The sequence below is a fragment of the Perna viridis genome, chromosome 5 (assembly GCF_037379345.1).
Source record: "Perna viridis isolate PV_CMFRI_1.1 ecotype Kerala chromosome 5, ASM3737934v1, whole genome shotgun sequence".
Taxonomy (NCBI): domain Eukaryota; kingdom Metazoa; phylum Mollusca; class Bivalvia; order Mytilida; family Mytilidae; genus Perna; species Perna viridis.
Window position 1 is genome coordinate 29,960,342 of NC_142449.1, and position 14,939 is coordinate 29,975,280.

The 14,939-nt window shown below is 31.2% G+C and overlaps 1 protein-coding gene across 4 annotated transcripts in view; it reads left to right on the plus strand.

Annotated features, from left to right (window-relative positions):
• LOC148617017 (protein turtle homolog A-like) overlaps positions 1-14,939 on the plus strand; it is a 133,831-nt gene that overhangs the window by 40,716 nt on the left and 78,176 nt on the right. For all 4 annotated transcript variants that reach the window (XM_088584273.1, XM_088584272.1, XM_088584275.1 and 1 more), the window contains exon 2: positions 12,851-12,910. In XM_088584273.1, the coding sequence (XP_088440399.1) occupies positions 12,851-12,910 (60 nt within the window). The remainder of the gene's footprint in view (positions 1-12,850; positions 12,911-14,939) is intronic.

The following is a 14,939-nucleotide window of genomic DNA, read 5'->3' on the forward strand; positions in this document are numbered from 1 at the left end:
GTTGTTATATGCCTGTTTTGAAAGTGAGCAGAACATGGTAGTAATGGTGTCTCTATGTTTGTTTGTCTTTTGTTCCTGGCTGATTGATAAGGCATGTTGATATAACCCTTGCTTTGAAAATGGGTGGTACATATTGTTCATGATGCCCCTCTGTCTGTCTCATTGTCCTTCTACACCTTTTTATTACAGTTTTCTCTACAACTATTAATAACAGCCATTTGATATTTTGACAGAACAGTATATACATGTAGGTATGTCATGAGATGGGATTCAATTTTAGAGCTATGTCAACTTCCTGTTTGACAACTTTGTCTATATTTTGACCATCTGATAGCTGGGGGTGGGGGGGAGTGTAGGAGTATTTTAAAGTTATTCTGGTTTAATGCTGCAGCTTACTTCTTGATCATATTATGTACATGTAACTATAGTTGATTTCAGAGTAAAATGTTCAGTATTTGAAAAACTTAATTACTGTGATTGTTCTTTTATTCATGAGGACCAATTTTTCATGGTTAAGGGAAAAATTATATATATATATAAACATGATGTTTTTTATTAGAATTCATGGATTGGACAAATCTTTCATAGAACAATTATAATACTTTAACAATAATCTTTAACTTGTTTAGTCAGAGAAATACAGTTTTAAAAACAAAATTTTACATATTTTCAAAAGAAAGTTTACACTTATACTTACAAAAAAATTTGTTTCAAGGAAATCACATACCTTTACATGTGCAGGTACCTCTTAATAGACAATTGTAGGTCTGTCAAATCTTGTTGGATTTTTGGGGTCTTTTATAAGATCAAGCAAAGGCAGTGTAAATGCCTGACTATCATGGAAAAATTTGGTCTCAGTACCCAGTCCCCCCCCAAAAAAAAACAAAAACAAAAACAAAAAAAAAAACAAAAACAAAAACAAAATAAAAAACAAGTCCTAAATCCATAATGAGTATGAGGTCCCTGTGAATGTTGTCTACCGGTATCTAACACTTTAAATATTAGTTCATTTGATTACTGAGAAATTAAGTAGCTGTCTTTGTAAGAATCATGCAAAATCTGAAAAATGTGATACACCCCTGAAAAGGCTACATATTTTTATTTTTGTAATTAAGTTGTTTTATGGGTCTTTATTACGAAATGTGTAATTATTCATTCAAATCTGCCTACTCTTAGGAGATAATCAATATTGAAAATCCAATAGATTCTATTGTATTTGAGTGTCATTTACAGAGTTATCTCCCTAAATTTTGAAATCTACAGTGCATTCTATATAATTTTTATTTCCTAAGAGCACGGGTTATATGAAAAACTGAATGTTAATTTCTGTTTACTATGGCAATTCAAACAAAATATCAAAAATAAAAATATGTAGGCTTTTTACCCATGAATCACATTTTGCATTATCCTTAGCTGGAGTGCTACTTAATTGACTTTTAACTAATATATCAAAAAATATATTATCAATAGACAGGGAACATTTTTTTTCCAAACTTGCATTTAAAAGTTTCCAAGACTTCTAATGTCCATTGTTTCCAACTTTAATACAATTTGTACTATCAATGTATGTACTGAATTTGTTTTTCCTTAAAACTTATGGTCTTAAGGAAGTAGACCTAAGGTAAGGGACACAACTCTTACAAATTATTGGAATGCTTTTAAATGCAAGTTTGGAAAAAAATTGTTTTCCCTCTGTCTATTGATAATATATTTTTTGATGAACTAGTTAAGTGCGAATACTGATTTTTTTAAGGTCTACAAAACTATCAATTGTTTGTTGAACAGCTAGGATATTTCTCTCATGAAAGTTCTACAATTTGATTGACAAGCTCTCGAACGTTTGAATGCGAAAATATAATATTGTTAACCTAAAGCATCCAAGTTCATATTATTCCTGACATCCCATAATGTTGAATTCTACATGGAAATAAATTGACAGATATCAAGGGTCCAAACCCTTGGATCTTTCGTTCACTTATTAATTGAGTTTGGTATGTTTTTTTATTCGATTTCATTCTTCGAAATAATTAACTTGGTGACTCTGGGGCTTGGGTGAATTGATTAAGTTTTATTGGCATAATGGTATGAGTAAACTTGAATTACAAACATGATTGCAGTTAAACTCATTGAGTTGAAGTTTTCAAGCGTGGTTTTCTTGTTAGCCGGCCAATAAAATACCTAATGTAGCGTCTGGTATTCTTTTCGAAGCCTAGTTCGTATTACATGTTTTGGTATTGTTGGCTGTACCAGATTGAACTTGTTGCTTTTAGATGCTTTTGTGTTATCATGTTGTATCTTTGGTTTTCCATGAGTAATACAAGTTAGAACATTCCACTCGATTAGATTTTAATGGGAGATTGTTGCAAGTCTCAATTTCCGTGAAAGTTTTGGATTTTATACATTTTAGTCTGTCAGTCCATTAGTTTCCCATCTATCTGTCTATCTATTTCATTTTTACCAATGTTACAGTAATGTTACGTAAGAGTACCAGTTTCCATAGAATATCATATACATTGAGTCAACTTGTTTTTGTTGATACATTATTTCTTACTTCCAGTTCATCATTTGGGTCCACAGCTACAAATCTCCATGATCAACATAAAGAAGTATGCATCAATAATCATTCAATCTTCCTCTGTAACAACTTACAGGATTATTTTTGAGACCAGAAGTTGGTAGACAGCATTTGGCTTATCTATGATAGACAGAATTTATATACTGGAACAGTAAAGTGGCTTTTTTTTGTTCCTTCTGTTAAAATTTTTTATTTGTTTTTCAAATTGATCTTTTCATGCTTAGACCAAGAAAAAAACTGTGTTCTTGTTAATATTCTCTAAAAAACAAGGGTTGTTTAACTGTTAAATATTTTGAAAGCTTATCATTTACTTGTTTCCTAACAATTTGTTTTGACTGAACCATGAACATATTCAGTATTGCAAGTACCCCATGGAAAAGTTATTTAGTATTGCAGGTACCCCATGGAAAAGTTATTCAATATTGCAGGTACCCCATGGAAAAGTTATTCAATATTGCAGGTACCCATGGAAATGTTACTCAACATTAAATAAAACAAGAAAGAAAAACTAAAAAAAGCTGATTGATGCCATCAAGATTTTTTAAAATTTATATGACAAGCATATCTATGAGACATTTATACATTTAAGCAATGTTTACTGATATTCAGAAGTGATCTAGTCACTTAAATGATTGTTAGAATATGGACCAGAATATTTTAACAGACATCTGCCATGCAGAGTTTCCAGACAAATTACATTACATAAGATTGGTTGATACTCTGATCACGGGCAGGTCTGATATAGACGTCTTACTTGTTAGGAAATGTATCATGTATTGTGTCAATGTAGCATGCAGAATATGAGTTTGTGTGAAGAATTGTAAATGAATAACATGGTTTTATTCTGTAATTGTTTTGCGTATTGGCTTGTAGGGCAAGGATAAGCTATCTCCACTCTTCTCTATTTTTGGCTATGCTTTCAATTGTACCCTAGCAGTCCATAAAAAAATCATAAGAGTGAAATTAGTTGTAAGTTGTGACGTGAAAATTCTTTGATCTACTATGACACCCTTCCTAACTTTTGACTTTAATTTTACACTTACGATTTTTTGTGAAAAGGTACACAGGTGTATCCTCCTTTCTTTATTTTCTGGCAATATTTCATCATCTTATTGCTTTTTTGTATTCTTGTCTTACTTCAGGTGTACAATCTTAGTCCTGTGACTCTCATAATGTATTTTTGGGGGCAGTCCCTGCATTTGTTGAATTTATTCAATGACTGATATCCATGTATGGATTCCACGTGATTGACAATGTTTAAACCTGAAAATAGGTTGTCAAGATAATACATTGAGAAACAAAATAAAAACGAAATGAAATGAAACAAAAAAAAAAAAAAAAACAAAAAATGGAAACGAAATTAAAATGAATTTTGAATCAGCGTATATTGTGTGGACGTGTGGTTTTAGTAATGGTGAAAGCGCTGATCCCATTGTAAATAATTAATCAATTTTGAAATACAGAAAGAACAAATTGCCATGACAGGAATATGATTACCTTCTTGAAATTTTTAGAAGATACTTAAAAGTATCTCATGACTTTTAAGGTTCAGCACCATCAGCACCTTGATTTGTGTATATTTTCAAAGTTTATATCAGTGTTCTGGTATTTTTTGAAAATTTAAGGTTTCCATGGGAAAACTTCATATGTAAATTTACTTGCCCACAATTTAAAGCCTGCTTCCCATATCTAACAAACCTTTCAGAAATTCAAATTTTCTACTTAATAAAGGAAAAGTGGAACATAACTTTCCCACACCAAAATTATACTTGTCCTGGGTGACATGAAGTGGAATCATAAAACACTGTTTTTGATGATAAATTAGGAATTAGGAATTTTGTTGAGACGCCTTACACTGTCATCAAAGAGTTATATTAAAAATTGTACTTCTTCTTTTGTCAGTTTTCATTTCTACTTTTGTCAGTTTTCATTCCTACTGTTTTCTGTTTTCATTTCTATTGTTTTCTGTTTTCATTTCTACTGTTGACAGTTTTCATTTCTACTGTTTTTTGTTTTCATATCTACTGTTTCCTGTTTTCATTTCTACTGTTGTCAGTTTTCATTTCTACTGTTTTTTGTTTTCGTTTCTACTGTTTTCTATTTTCATTTCTACTGTTGTCAGTTTTAATTTCTACTGTTTTTTGTTTTCATTTCTATTGTTTTCTGTTTTCATTTCTACTGTTGTCATTTTTTATTTCTACAGTTTTCAGTTGTCATTTCTGCTGTTGACAGTTTTCATTTCTACAGTTTTTTGTTTTCATTTCTACTGTTCTCTGTTTTCATTTCTACTGTTGTCTGTTTTCATTTCTACTGTTTTCTGTTTTCATTGCTACTGTTGTCAGTTTTCATTTCTACTGTTTTCTGTTGTCATTTCTGCTGTTGTCAGTTTTCATTTCTACTGTTTTCTGTTTTCATTTCTACTATTGAGTTTTTATTTCTCCTTTTGCATAAAATAAGTATAAAAAGTTTACTGATTTAGGGCATTTATTTCTGTTAGGGCAGAGACAAAAAACTGTGTATATGGTTACCCTACTTCCCTATTTCTTACGCTATTACTTGCAAATTTTATTGGTATTTTTTAATGAAATGCCACTAAACTACCATTTTTTAGCTGAACAATATTAAAGTCAAGTGTCCTCCCATATGATAAGTCTCTACATAAAATAATTTTGAAAAATAAAGTGATTTTATACATAGGGCCGAGACAAAAAAATGTGTTTATTGTTACCCTACCTACCCTATTACATATGCTATTACTTGCAAATTTTATATACCTACCAACCCTGTTTTTTCATCCAGTGTTACCTTAAACAGACATATATCTTTTCTTGGCCTTACTAAAAAACAATTTTTATGATAGGGAAGGCACAAACTGGTCTTTTTACAAACTCACACTATCTGGCAGATTTTTGATATGCTAGATTGTCAAAGTAATAATTGCTCATAAATTTTTAGTATAGCACTGAATGTTCTTATGTATTTAAGTAAGATATTCTGTCTGGCTGTTTTAATAGAAATGACAAAAAATTCATCTTGATTAGTATATTTGTGCATTTCAATTCATCGCAATGAACACGAATATATTAAATTGATGTCTTCCCATATGTTAAAAACAGATATGTCTGATAGATTCTGGAATAATCATCCCCCGCGTCAACGGAGACAAATGGCGGACATGATTAAGTTATTTTAGCTTTCCATGGTTTTAAATATGGTAAATTGTTTTATTCTAATGGAATAAATGTTTTTTAAAGATTGCCATGATATATACTTCAGTTATTAATATATACTCAGTAGCATTAAACAGGCAATAATAATATACTCAATGTCATTAGAAATGCACCATTTGTTAATGGATATTTTTCAGATTTTTACTGCTTTATTGTTAGGTACAGTATATTAGTGTTAATCTGGTTCCCTGATCAATATCATCAATGACCCTAGGATCACCAAATATAGACTCAGGTCACCAGCAACGGATATGCACAATATATGAGTAAATTGCCACTTATGAAATAAAGTAAAAACCAAGATAAATTATCTAAATTAACTTATTTATTGTGCATTTGTATCGAAAGGTAATCTAAGTAATTTGAAAGAAGTATTTAAATGTTGCTTTTAAAAATTTGAATATTAGAAGCTATAAAATAAATAAGATAACGTCATATCCACTCAGCCAATCAAAAGACAGAAGACGTCACTGGTAACCCGGGATTATATTTGAGAGAAACTTGTGGAACGAAAATATTACCCGGGCTGCCAGGTTATATTAGTGTGTGTTTAATTAATGATCCTTGTGTCCATCTTCTTGTTTACTTGTCTGTTTGTGCTGTATTTTGCATGATTTAAATTTGGTAGAAAGGACATATTTATTGGAACTTTTTTTTTACGATTTTCACTCAGTTAATTTAATAGTATTGTACTAAGGGTACCCATTCACATGGGTGGTCTTAATCTGAAATTCAACATTCTAACAAAAAGAAAACCACCCATGTCAAGTTAAAACTCACTTACTTATGATGTTTTGATAAAAAATGCAAATTATTACCCAAGAAAACAGTAACTGCATAATTATATTTTTGGAAATATGAACTTTTTCTATGGAATCATTTCTGAGCAAAGTTGGATAATATTCACCATGTCAAATTCAGGTACAATAATTAAAAATATTGGATTTTCCATTTTAGTTGTTTCAATCTTATTGTTTCTTTCTAATATTCATTAAATTTGACAACATTGTTTTAAACTTTAATTTAAAAAACAAATTATTTCTATGATTGTGACCCATAATTTTTACAGTTTAATTCATTATGTCAAATTATGACAGAAAAATTCAAGATGAAGTCCCCATGTGTATTTCTGTTGGAATAAAAATAATAAAATGCAACTTATTAATATCTGAAATGAATAATTACAAAAATTGAAAAAGTTAGGATGGCTATAAAACAAACTTCTCAACTTATAGTTTTATATCATGAAATTTTGGATTATTTTTTTTCTGCCTTAATAAAAACATAATTTATTTCCTGTTACCCTGCCTACTAATAGAAAAGGCTTTACTCAAAATATTTTTGACCAGTTTGGATGGGAAAAATATTTTGGTAACATTTTTGTCAGCTGCTGTAAATCACAGTTATTAGATATGTGGTACATAACTTCAGTATGGGGTCCCATATGGTGGTATGTGATTTCAGGTCCGTCACTGTTCTGCTTCCTGTTTTGGGCAAACTGGCCAGTTCTGTCTTTTATCCATTTTTTGTTTTTCTTATATTTTTTGTTTTTTTTTAATTTTCTCCCCTGGATTTTTAAAAGATCAATAGTACCATTAGCATTTTTGATGATTATAAGAGGAATTTGATGTCTGTCCTTAAAATATAATTTTATTCCTACCTACTTACTCATCTTCTGACTTCTGAGACTGGAAAAATCAAATAATGATATTATAATGTTTTGACCTTGACATAGTATGTATTGTCTGAATAAAAGCAAAACCATCGTTTTCTACCTGAAAATACAGTTTTTGTACAGTTTTAAATTCAAGTTATATATTTAATTGTTATCAGTTCTGCTGTCAAAAAAAGAGGGTGGGATTAAGAGGAGTACTGTCAGGAATATCTCTATTTTTGGCTATATTCATAGGCATTGTTTATTACCTATGATTGTGCACAATATAGTACTCTTCCAAAAGCCAAAAGTACAAAAGTATATTCAAGAAAAAAAATTGCTTAACCGACATATATACTCAAGGAGACAAGTCAGAAATAGAACCATGGCAGTCGAAAGCTCCAGTAGTATTTTTTTGGCTTTTAAAGTACATGATTGAATTTAAACATTAATTTTCAGCTGCATTAAACCTGGGTAATAATAAATTAATTTGATTTTCTATAGCTTTCTTACTTAATCATCAACATTTTACAGCTTCCATTTGAAACCTACATGGAAGTTAAGCTTTTCAGTAAATTATTTGCTAACTATATATAACCGATAGAATCACTCCATTGTTCTTCTCCATTTATTTATGCTGCGATTAAGGGGATAATGACTGTGCTGATGTTTAAGGCTGCATCCCCTTATTAATCAATATTATGTGACTTTGAGGAATGAGTATACGTGAACCTACTTTTCCTTTGGTTTCTAAGATGTTTTACAGCGAGTAAAATAGTTAACTTCAGGGAATAATGTTGCATGTCTTCCTTTGATTAGATAACCATTACCTAATGAAATGTCTCAGATAGTTAACTAGACAATTGATAAGGAAATATGAACTTAGTATCTTACACATTAAAAATACCTTGAGGAATAGTGGAAATTATGATGGCAGTGACTGTAGTGTACACCATAGTGTCCACTATAGTCAGAGTTGCTGATTTGCTCATGTTATGTAGAATCATTATATATACATATGTATGTGACTAGTAGGTATTTAATTGCATTCCCTTATTCTAAGTAATCATAACGAAAGGAATGTGCATATCCTGTGATAGATCATTGACTGGACTTAATTGTTTAGTTAAGGGGGTAGACCTAGGGTAAGGGACACAACTCCTACAAATCATTGGAACATTTGTATTCAGGATTTTAAATCAATCTCATGTAAGCATCAAAGTAACTTGGACTGATTTCATTCTGTTTCAAATGAAAGTTTGATAGACTTTGATGAAATTGAATGTGATACAAACATATCACGGATTTCAAGAGTTACATCCCTTACCCTAGGTCTACCTCCTTAACAATATATGAAATGGCCCATGAAAGAAAATCCAAAAAGGGGGAATAGGCCATTGATTGGCCTAAGAAGGGATCTGCTCCAAAATTTTCAAGCACAAGAACCCCCTTCCCCTACCAACCTTTGGACCCACTTGTGGTATGAGTTAGGAAAGCTTGGATTTGTGAATACGAGGTAAACCATAAACTAGTTTGACGAATATCTGTCATGGCAGAAATTTATTCTTCAGTTTACAGCCAAAAACAAACTCTAACTTTAGTCTTTAGTCCATCTTATGTACTCTCGAGTTAGTTTTTTTTTTTTTAAATCTTGAGTCATCTATAGAAATTTGATCTTAAACCTTGATACAGAATCATATATCCATAAATCTTAGATATGATGCATGGCTGGTGGCATTTTTCAATTCACTGATTCTTGTTGTATTGGAAAGCAAATATTTCTGGAGAAAGCTTTACGTAACTAATGGAATCCCTTGCATGATCAATGCATATCATGTTTTATTTGATTTCATAATAAAAAGTTTTGCATGATGAAATGTTACAAAAATGATTTCAGTCTGTGATTTTCAATAATCACTAGTAAAATTGATTTTTTTTTTCACCTTCCCTTTTCAAAAGTACATTTACCTGATGAAGATAATTTTCAAATTATAATGAATTCTTCAAAAGTTATTCATTTACACATGCAAATATTGTTTCGTGTGAAATGGATGAGAATCTAGCTTCATATTAAGTTCATGTGAAATTCATATGAATTGATCTTCATATGAAATTCACATGAACAATATGAAATGTGTATGATTTTCATGTGAAAATCTATGATATGGATAATGTGAAAAGATCACATTAAATTCAGTTAAAGTATTGATTTCCTATGAATTTCATACAAACTCGGGCAAAGGTGAAAGTTAGGAAATCCATTTGAAATATTTTGTATGTATTGGTATTAAAAGGTTTTAGATTAATTTTCTGAATTCAGGTGGAGTATGTATTGGTATTAAAAGGTTTTAGATTAATTTTCTGAATTCAGGTGGAGTGTGGTTATCCTTTTGTGAGCCTGCATATTCATTATTCATTATTTGTACTATTCCATACTTGTTAATCATTGGGAGAGGTCATGTGGGAGAATTCCCACATTGACACTGTCTTCTGTTGGAGATGTTAAAGCAAAGGCAATTTTTTAATGTAAAAATTCAATTATGCAGTAATGTTCACAGAAAATAAAGTATTTTTTACAGAAATATGCCAACAAATCTTGCATTTTTATGTAAGAGATTCTAAATTTGTGTCATTGATTTTGTGGGAGTCTCCCCCCCTTAATGTGGGAGGGTTAACAGGTAAGACTTTTCTCTGCGTTGACACCTATCAAAACACCTGCTTTAACTGCTATGACAAACAAAACAGGCTAGTTAAAAAGATCTGATCGAAACAGTCTATAATTTACTTGTGCATGCTGAGGATATCCACAGAAAGGTCTTGTCCCATGGGTAAACAATTTTGTCACTGTCTATAGAATTCTTAAGTTCCACGATAGAGACCGCTACATATTGGCAGGACTATTTGTCATCTGCGTCCAAAATTGACCGTAAGTGACCATCAATGTCAACTTGTATTACCATATAAATCTGAATCAATACACATATATAGAATAAACAAGGAAATATAATGTTATAAAGTTTGTTCATTCATAATTTGTGAGCTAATGATTATCATTAATTTTAGTTAATTAGTGATCGATACAGTAATAATGCTGACTTGGACGTTGGCCGTAGCTTTTTAATGTCCGACTTTGGAACTCGATAATAGTGCAATAACTCCGATTTGAACGTTCAGTCAATAATGTCTGACAATATGTTTAATTACTCAGTTTAGATGACTTTCTATTCTTGATAGGTCTAAGAGCTGAGATTTCACTCAAGTTTTAACATGAAATTTGAAAATGTAGCAGCATGTAGCAACTTGATTAAAAAAGAGGGGCAATATGGGTCAGTATGCATATTGTGTAAATTTGGATGATCTGCATTGGTTTGCATAAATTAAATGCAGCTGGTGAGATGGGGTTACATTAGATAACAGAGTGAGGTCAAAAAGGGGGGAATTTGGCCACATAAATCATTTTATTTTCAATAAAATGTTATATGTACATATTGAACAAATTTCATGACAACTTGACCCTTCTTTAATTGAGAGAATGGTTTATTACTATTGTTAATGTAATGAAAATAGCTACAAGGGACAAACTAAGAACTAAGACTATGTTCTCTATACATTTATCTTCACATATTGTTACATTACATTTGTCAACAAATAAACTCATGAAACTGTACTAATATTGCCTTAGTACAGAAATATCAGCTTCTGTAAATACTCTTTTATTTGTGGTAATTCAGTTTTGTCTTTAGTCGAACTTTCATTTGGTCCTGAAGTTTTGATTTCCAGAAATTCATCAGAGCAACTGTTTTCATTGGTAACATTGGTAAGTTTTTTGTCGGGGGTAAGTTTAATGCAGCATTTAATAAAACAATGATATGTACCCAATGAAAACAACTATTTTCTACTCTATGCCTTTTAATTTATTTTTTATGTTTTTGGTTGGGTGGAAAAGGGAAGGGGGTAAATATTGATAATTCTCTTGTGTTTAGCCAAGCTGCAAAACTAGGTGAAATATACCTGAAAGACCAAAAAAAAAAGGTACCATCTAGTCTTCAACACATAATAGGGTTTACATCATTCTTTTATACTGAATACATCATATTTTTTTTTTCAAAATACTCATTCTTTAAGGTGGTTCATCAAGTGCTATTATGAATTTGATCTACTTACAAACTGACCCATGTCTTTTGGGTCAATGTCATTCGCACTTCCTTTCAATTTCTTTTCTACTACCAGTATACAGTTAAATAAAAAGTAACTTTATTGCTAATCCTTTACCTAAACTAACGAATGTTGCTTTATTGGATACGTCCATTGACGCTAGCCGCAGCTCAATCTTCCTATAGTTTGTAATGGTCAGGTTTCTCGTGTAGACTGTTATTACCCTAACAAGCATTAGCTCAGCCATAAAATCTGTAAGAAGACTCTTAAAAGGCTTTTTATGGGTGCATTTTAAGTTTATTTGGGCCATAAAGCTGACTGGGATGATTTAACTATAGACCAAGAATTTGGTCAAGACATTATACCTAACTTGGAGATACAAAAGCTGAAAGATTGAATTAACCCTAAAATGGTTGTATTCTCTTTGAGATGATCTTTGAAAGTCAGTAAAATTACACTTAAAAAAAGAGTCATTTTCGATTTATCTACCCATTAGATTTATTGAAGTCTTGTCTCTCTATGATTTTGGTCTCTGATTTGGTTTTTTTATCTACTTCTTAGATACTTCTACTACTTAAGGCTAGATATTTATGATATCACACCATGGATGATGTGATACAAAGTATGAAAAATGTACCATTGCAATTGGTTGTTGTATGATTGTGCATCATTTTCTATAAAACCTGATTGATCCAAAGCGACATTATGTTCTCCTGACACCATTGATGATGTCATAGATGAATGGTTGCTTTAGTTTCCGCCATGACAGATGCCGAATGTCTGGCCAAAATTTCTGCCATGACAGATGCTAATTGTCTGGCCAAAATCTTCCAAAGAAATCATAGAGAAAATAATTTATAATTCTTGAAAGCTGAATATCACAAAATATAAACTTGTTTTATTTAATTTCAACATCATAACAAACGCGCTGGGGCTCTTTTTTTGTGATGTTTTCCCATATTCAATTTTCACTCATTACGAAACCAATAATTATCCAATTGCAACTTTTGAGCTCCGATGAGCTTGTTTAATACTATAATTCAACTGCCAAGAGTATAGATGAACAGACTCTTCAGGAGTATAAATGCTACAGCTATAATCTTGAACAGTCTTGGACTTGCAAACAGAAGAAAAATTACAAAAAGGCTCTAAGTCACTATCAATCATAAAAATCGTGGTTCTAACAACATGGTTCTAATAATCTCAGTCTGCATAATTTTTTGTGTTCTTTTTTAGAGGTGCTGTTGTACCACTGGTTTCTTCTGATATTTGAGCTGTCATTCATTAGAGATGCAGGTGAGTTCAATTACCTGTTAATTTATGCAAATTTATTCATAGGTTTCTATGTTTGTACCAAGAATTCCTCATGATATGATACAAATCAAACAATTTCCATTCAAATTATACAATGTTGTACATGCTATTCTTTCAGCATTGTGATTTTGTTTTCTATAACTTGACTTTGATTTGCATTGTTTTTATGGTTCATTGTTTTTGGTATTTTAATTCTGGTCAGAGTTCTGGTGTGCAGTTATATAATAAAGATCAGCAGGATACTTATGACTCAAATGCACCATAGTCTAGCACTGCCAACGGTAAAAAACTGAAGTTGTTGTAAAGGTCTACTTTGAGCATTGGTCTTTAAACTCTAAAGACTTGATAGGTGTTGTGTATCTGATTCTGAATGATAATTATATTAAAATGTCATAAAAGTGCCAATATTTTTCTGCAGACTAAAAAATTACTTCCTGAATCTGATCATGTTACCTGTCCAGGATGTTGAGTATTTTCACCATCTGAAATGAAAAATACTTAGTCATGCTTGTATGAGGTAATACAATATATAGTATCAGTCCTTTCCTTCTAAATTTTCAATGAGTAGCCCTAATATCAGAGGACTGAAAAGGATTCAACTAGCCTGAAACAAGAAAGTACACATCATTTCACTAGCCCGAATCAATTTTTACTAGCCCCGGGCTTCACGATAGTGGCTAAAGGCGAGCACTGTAGTAGGGGAAGCAATGTAAAGTTTATGTGAGATCATATACCTAGAAGGATGTCTGGACCAATAGTACTATGCAAGACTTCCTAGAACACTCCCCCTTTTTTTGAAGTTCTAATAATCACTTCCAAATTTCCTTCATCATATCTGACAGAATGATTTTGATCCTTCATGTATCATACCCCTGTATGTATAGGAAGTTGTTGATACTCCATCTGCAGAGGTGTTTGTAGAATGTTCATTAGTTTCTCCCAGTTTTGACCTTAAATTACATTTTTACAATCACAGAAAGTTCAGGATTTTGCCAATCATTTTAATAGAATATGGCTACTTTAAACAGGTCAGCATCTGTATACCTTAGATATTGACTCAGGTTTCTACGGTAGTTTGTGTAGGATTTTAAAATTAGTTTCATATACTTAAATGGATACTATTCACTGAATGAACATACTTGTATTTTAATTTTCAAACTTCACATTATTCAAAAACAAGTACTGGTACTATCTTGAAAAAAAAAAGACAGCCGACACGATAAAATTTTGTTCTTTTTACTTTTAAGTTTCTACATTTCATTCAAGAAAATAACACATGGCACGCAATTTCAATTTTTGGTGCATTTTTTTCAAACGCCACTAAGTTATCAGTATTTAAGCAATTGGGAAACAGAATTGCAATCAGGGGACTTGTGTTTTTATAGAACAGCGTCCTTATGGTCAAAGGGTGAAAAGCAAAACTATACGGACTGCGTCAGAAAACCTCAAAATTGTTTTGTTTTCCCTATTGCAATTTCTTTTCCATTGGACTAGGTGAAGGATGTAAATCTCCTTACTGTCATTTAACAAGGAGTCTTGATAGTGTAACTTGATTAAGTGTTCAATTTATTTAAACATTCAGTAGAGTAAAATTGATCACAACTTTATCCTTCAATATTTTTAAACTTACTGTTTTATGTTTAAAAAATAGTTTTTATTGTACAAGTTCATGACCTATTTTAAAAAAAAAAAACATTCATCAATGTAAGGCAGATATTGTGAGTGAGTTATGTTGCAACTTAAGGAATCTCTTTTGTGTGTAACATATCAGTTAAACTCAAACTATTTTAGTGGATAGGTTTAGTGTAGTAGTCTTTGTAAGAATCATGCAACTTCTGTAATATGGGATACACCCCATGAAAGGCTACATATTTTTTATTTTTGTTATTAAGTTGCTTTATAGATCTATATGATGAAATGTATAATTATTCATCCCAGTCTGTCTGCTCATATGAGATTATAAATCCACATTGAAAATCCAGCAGTTTCTATAGTATTTCAGTGTTATTTA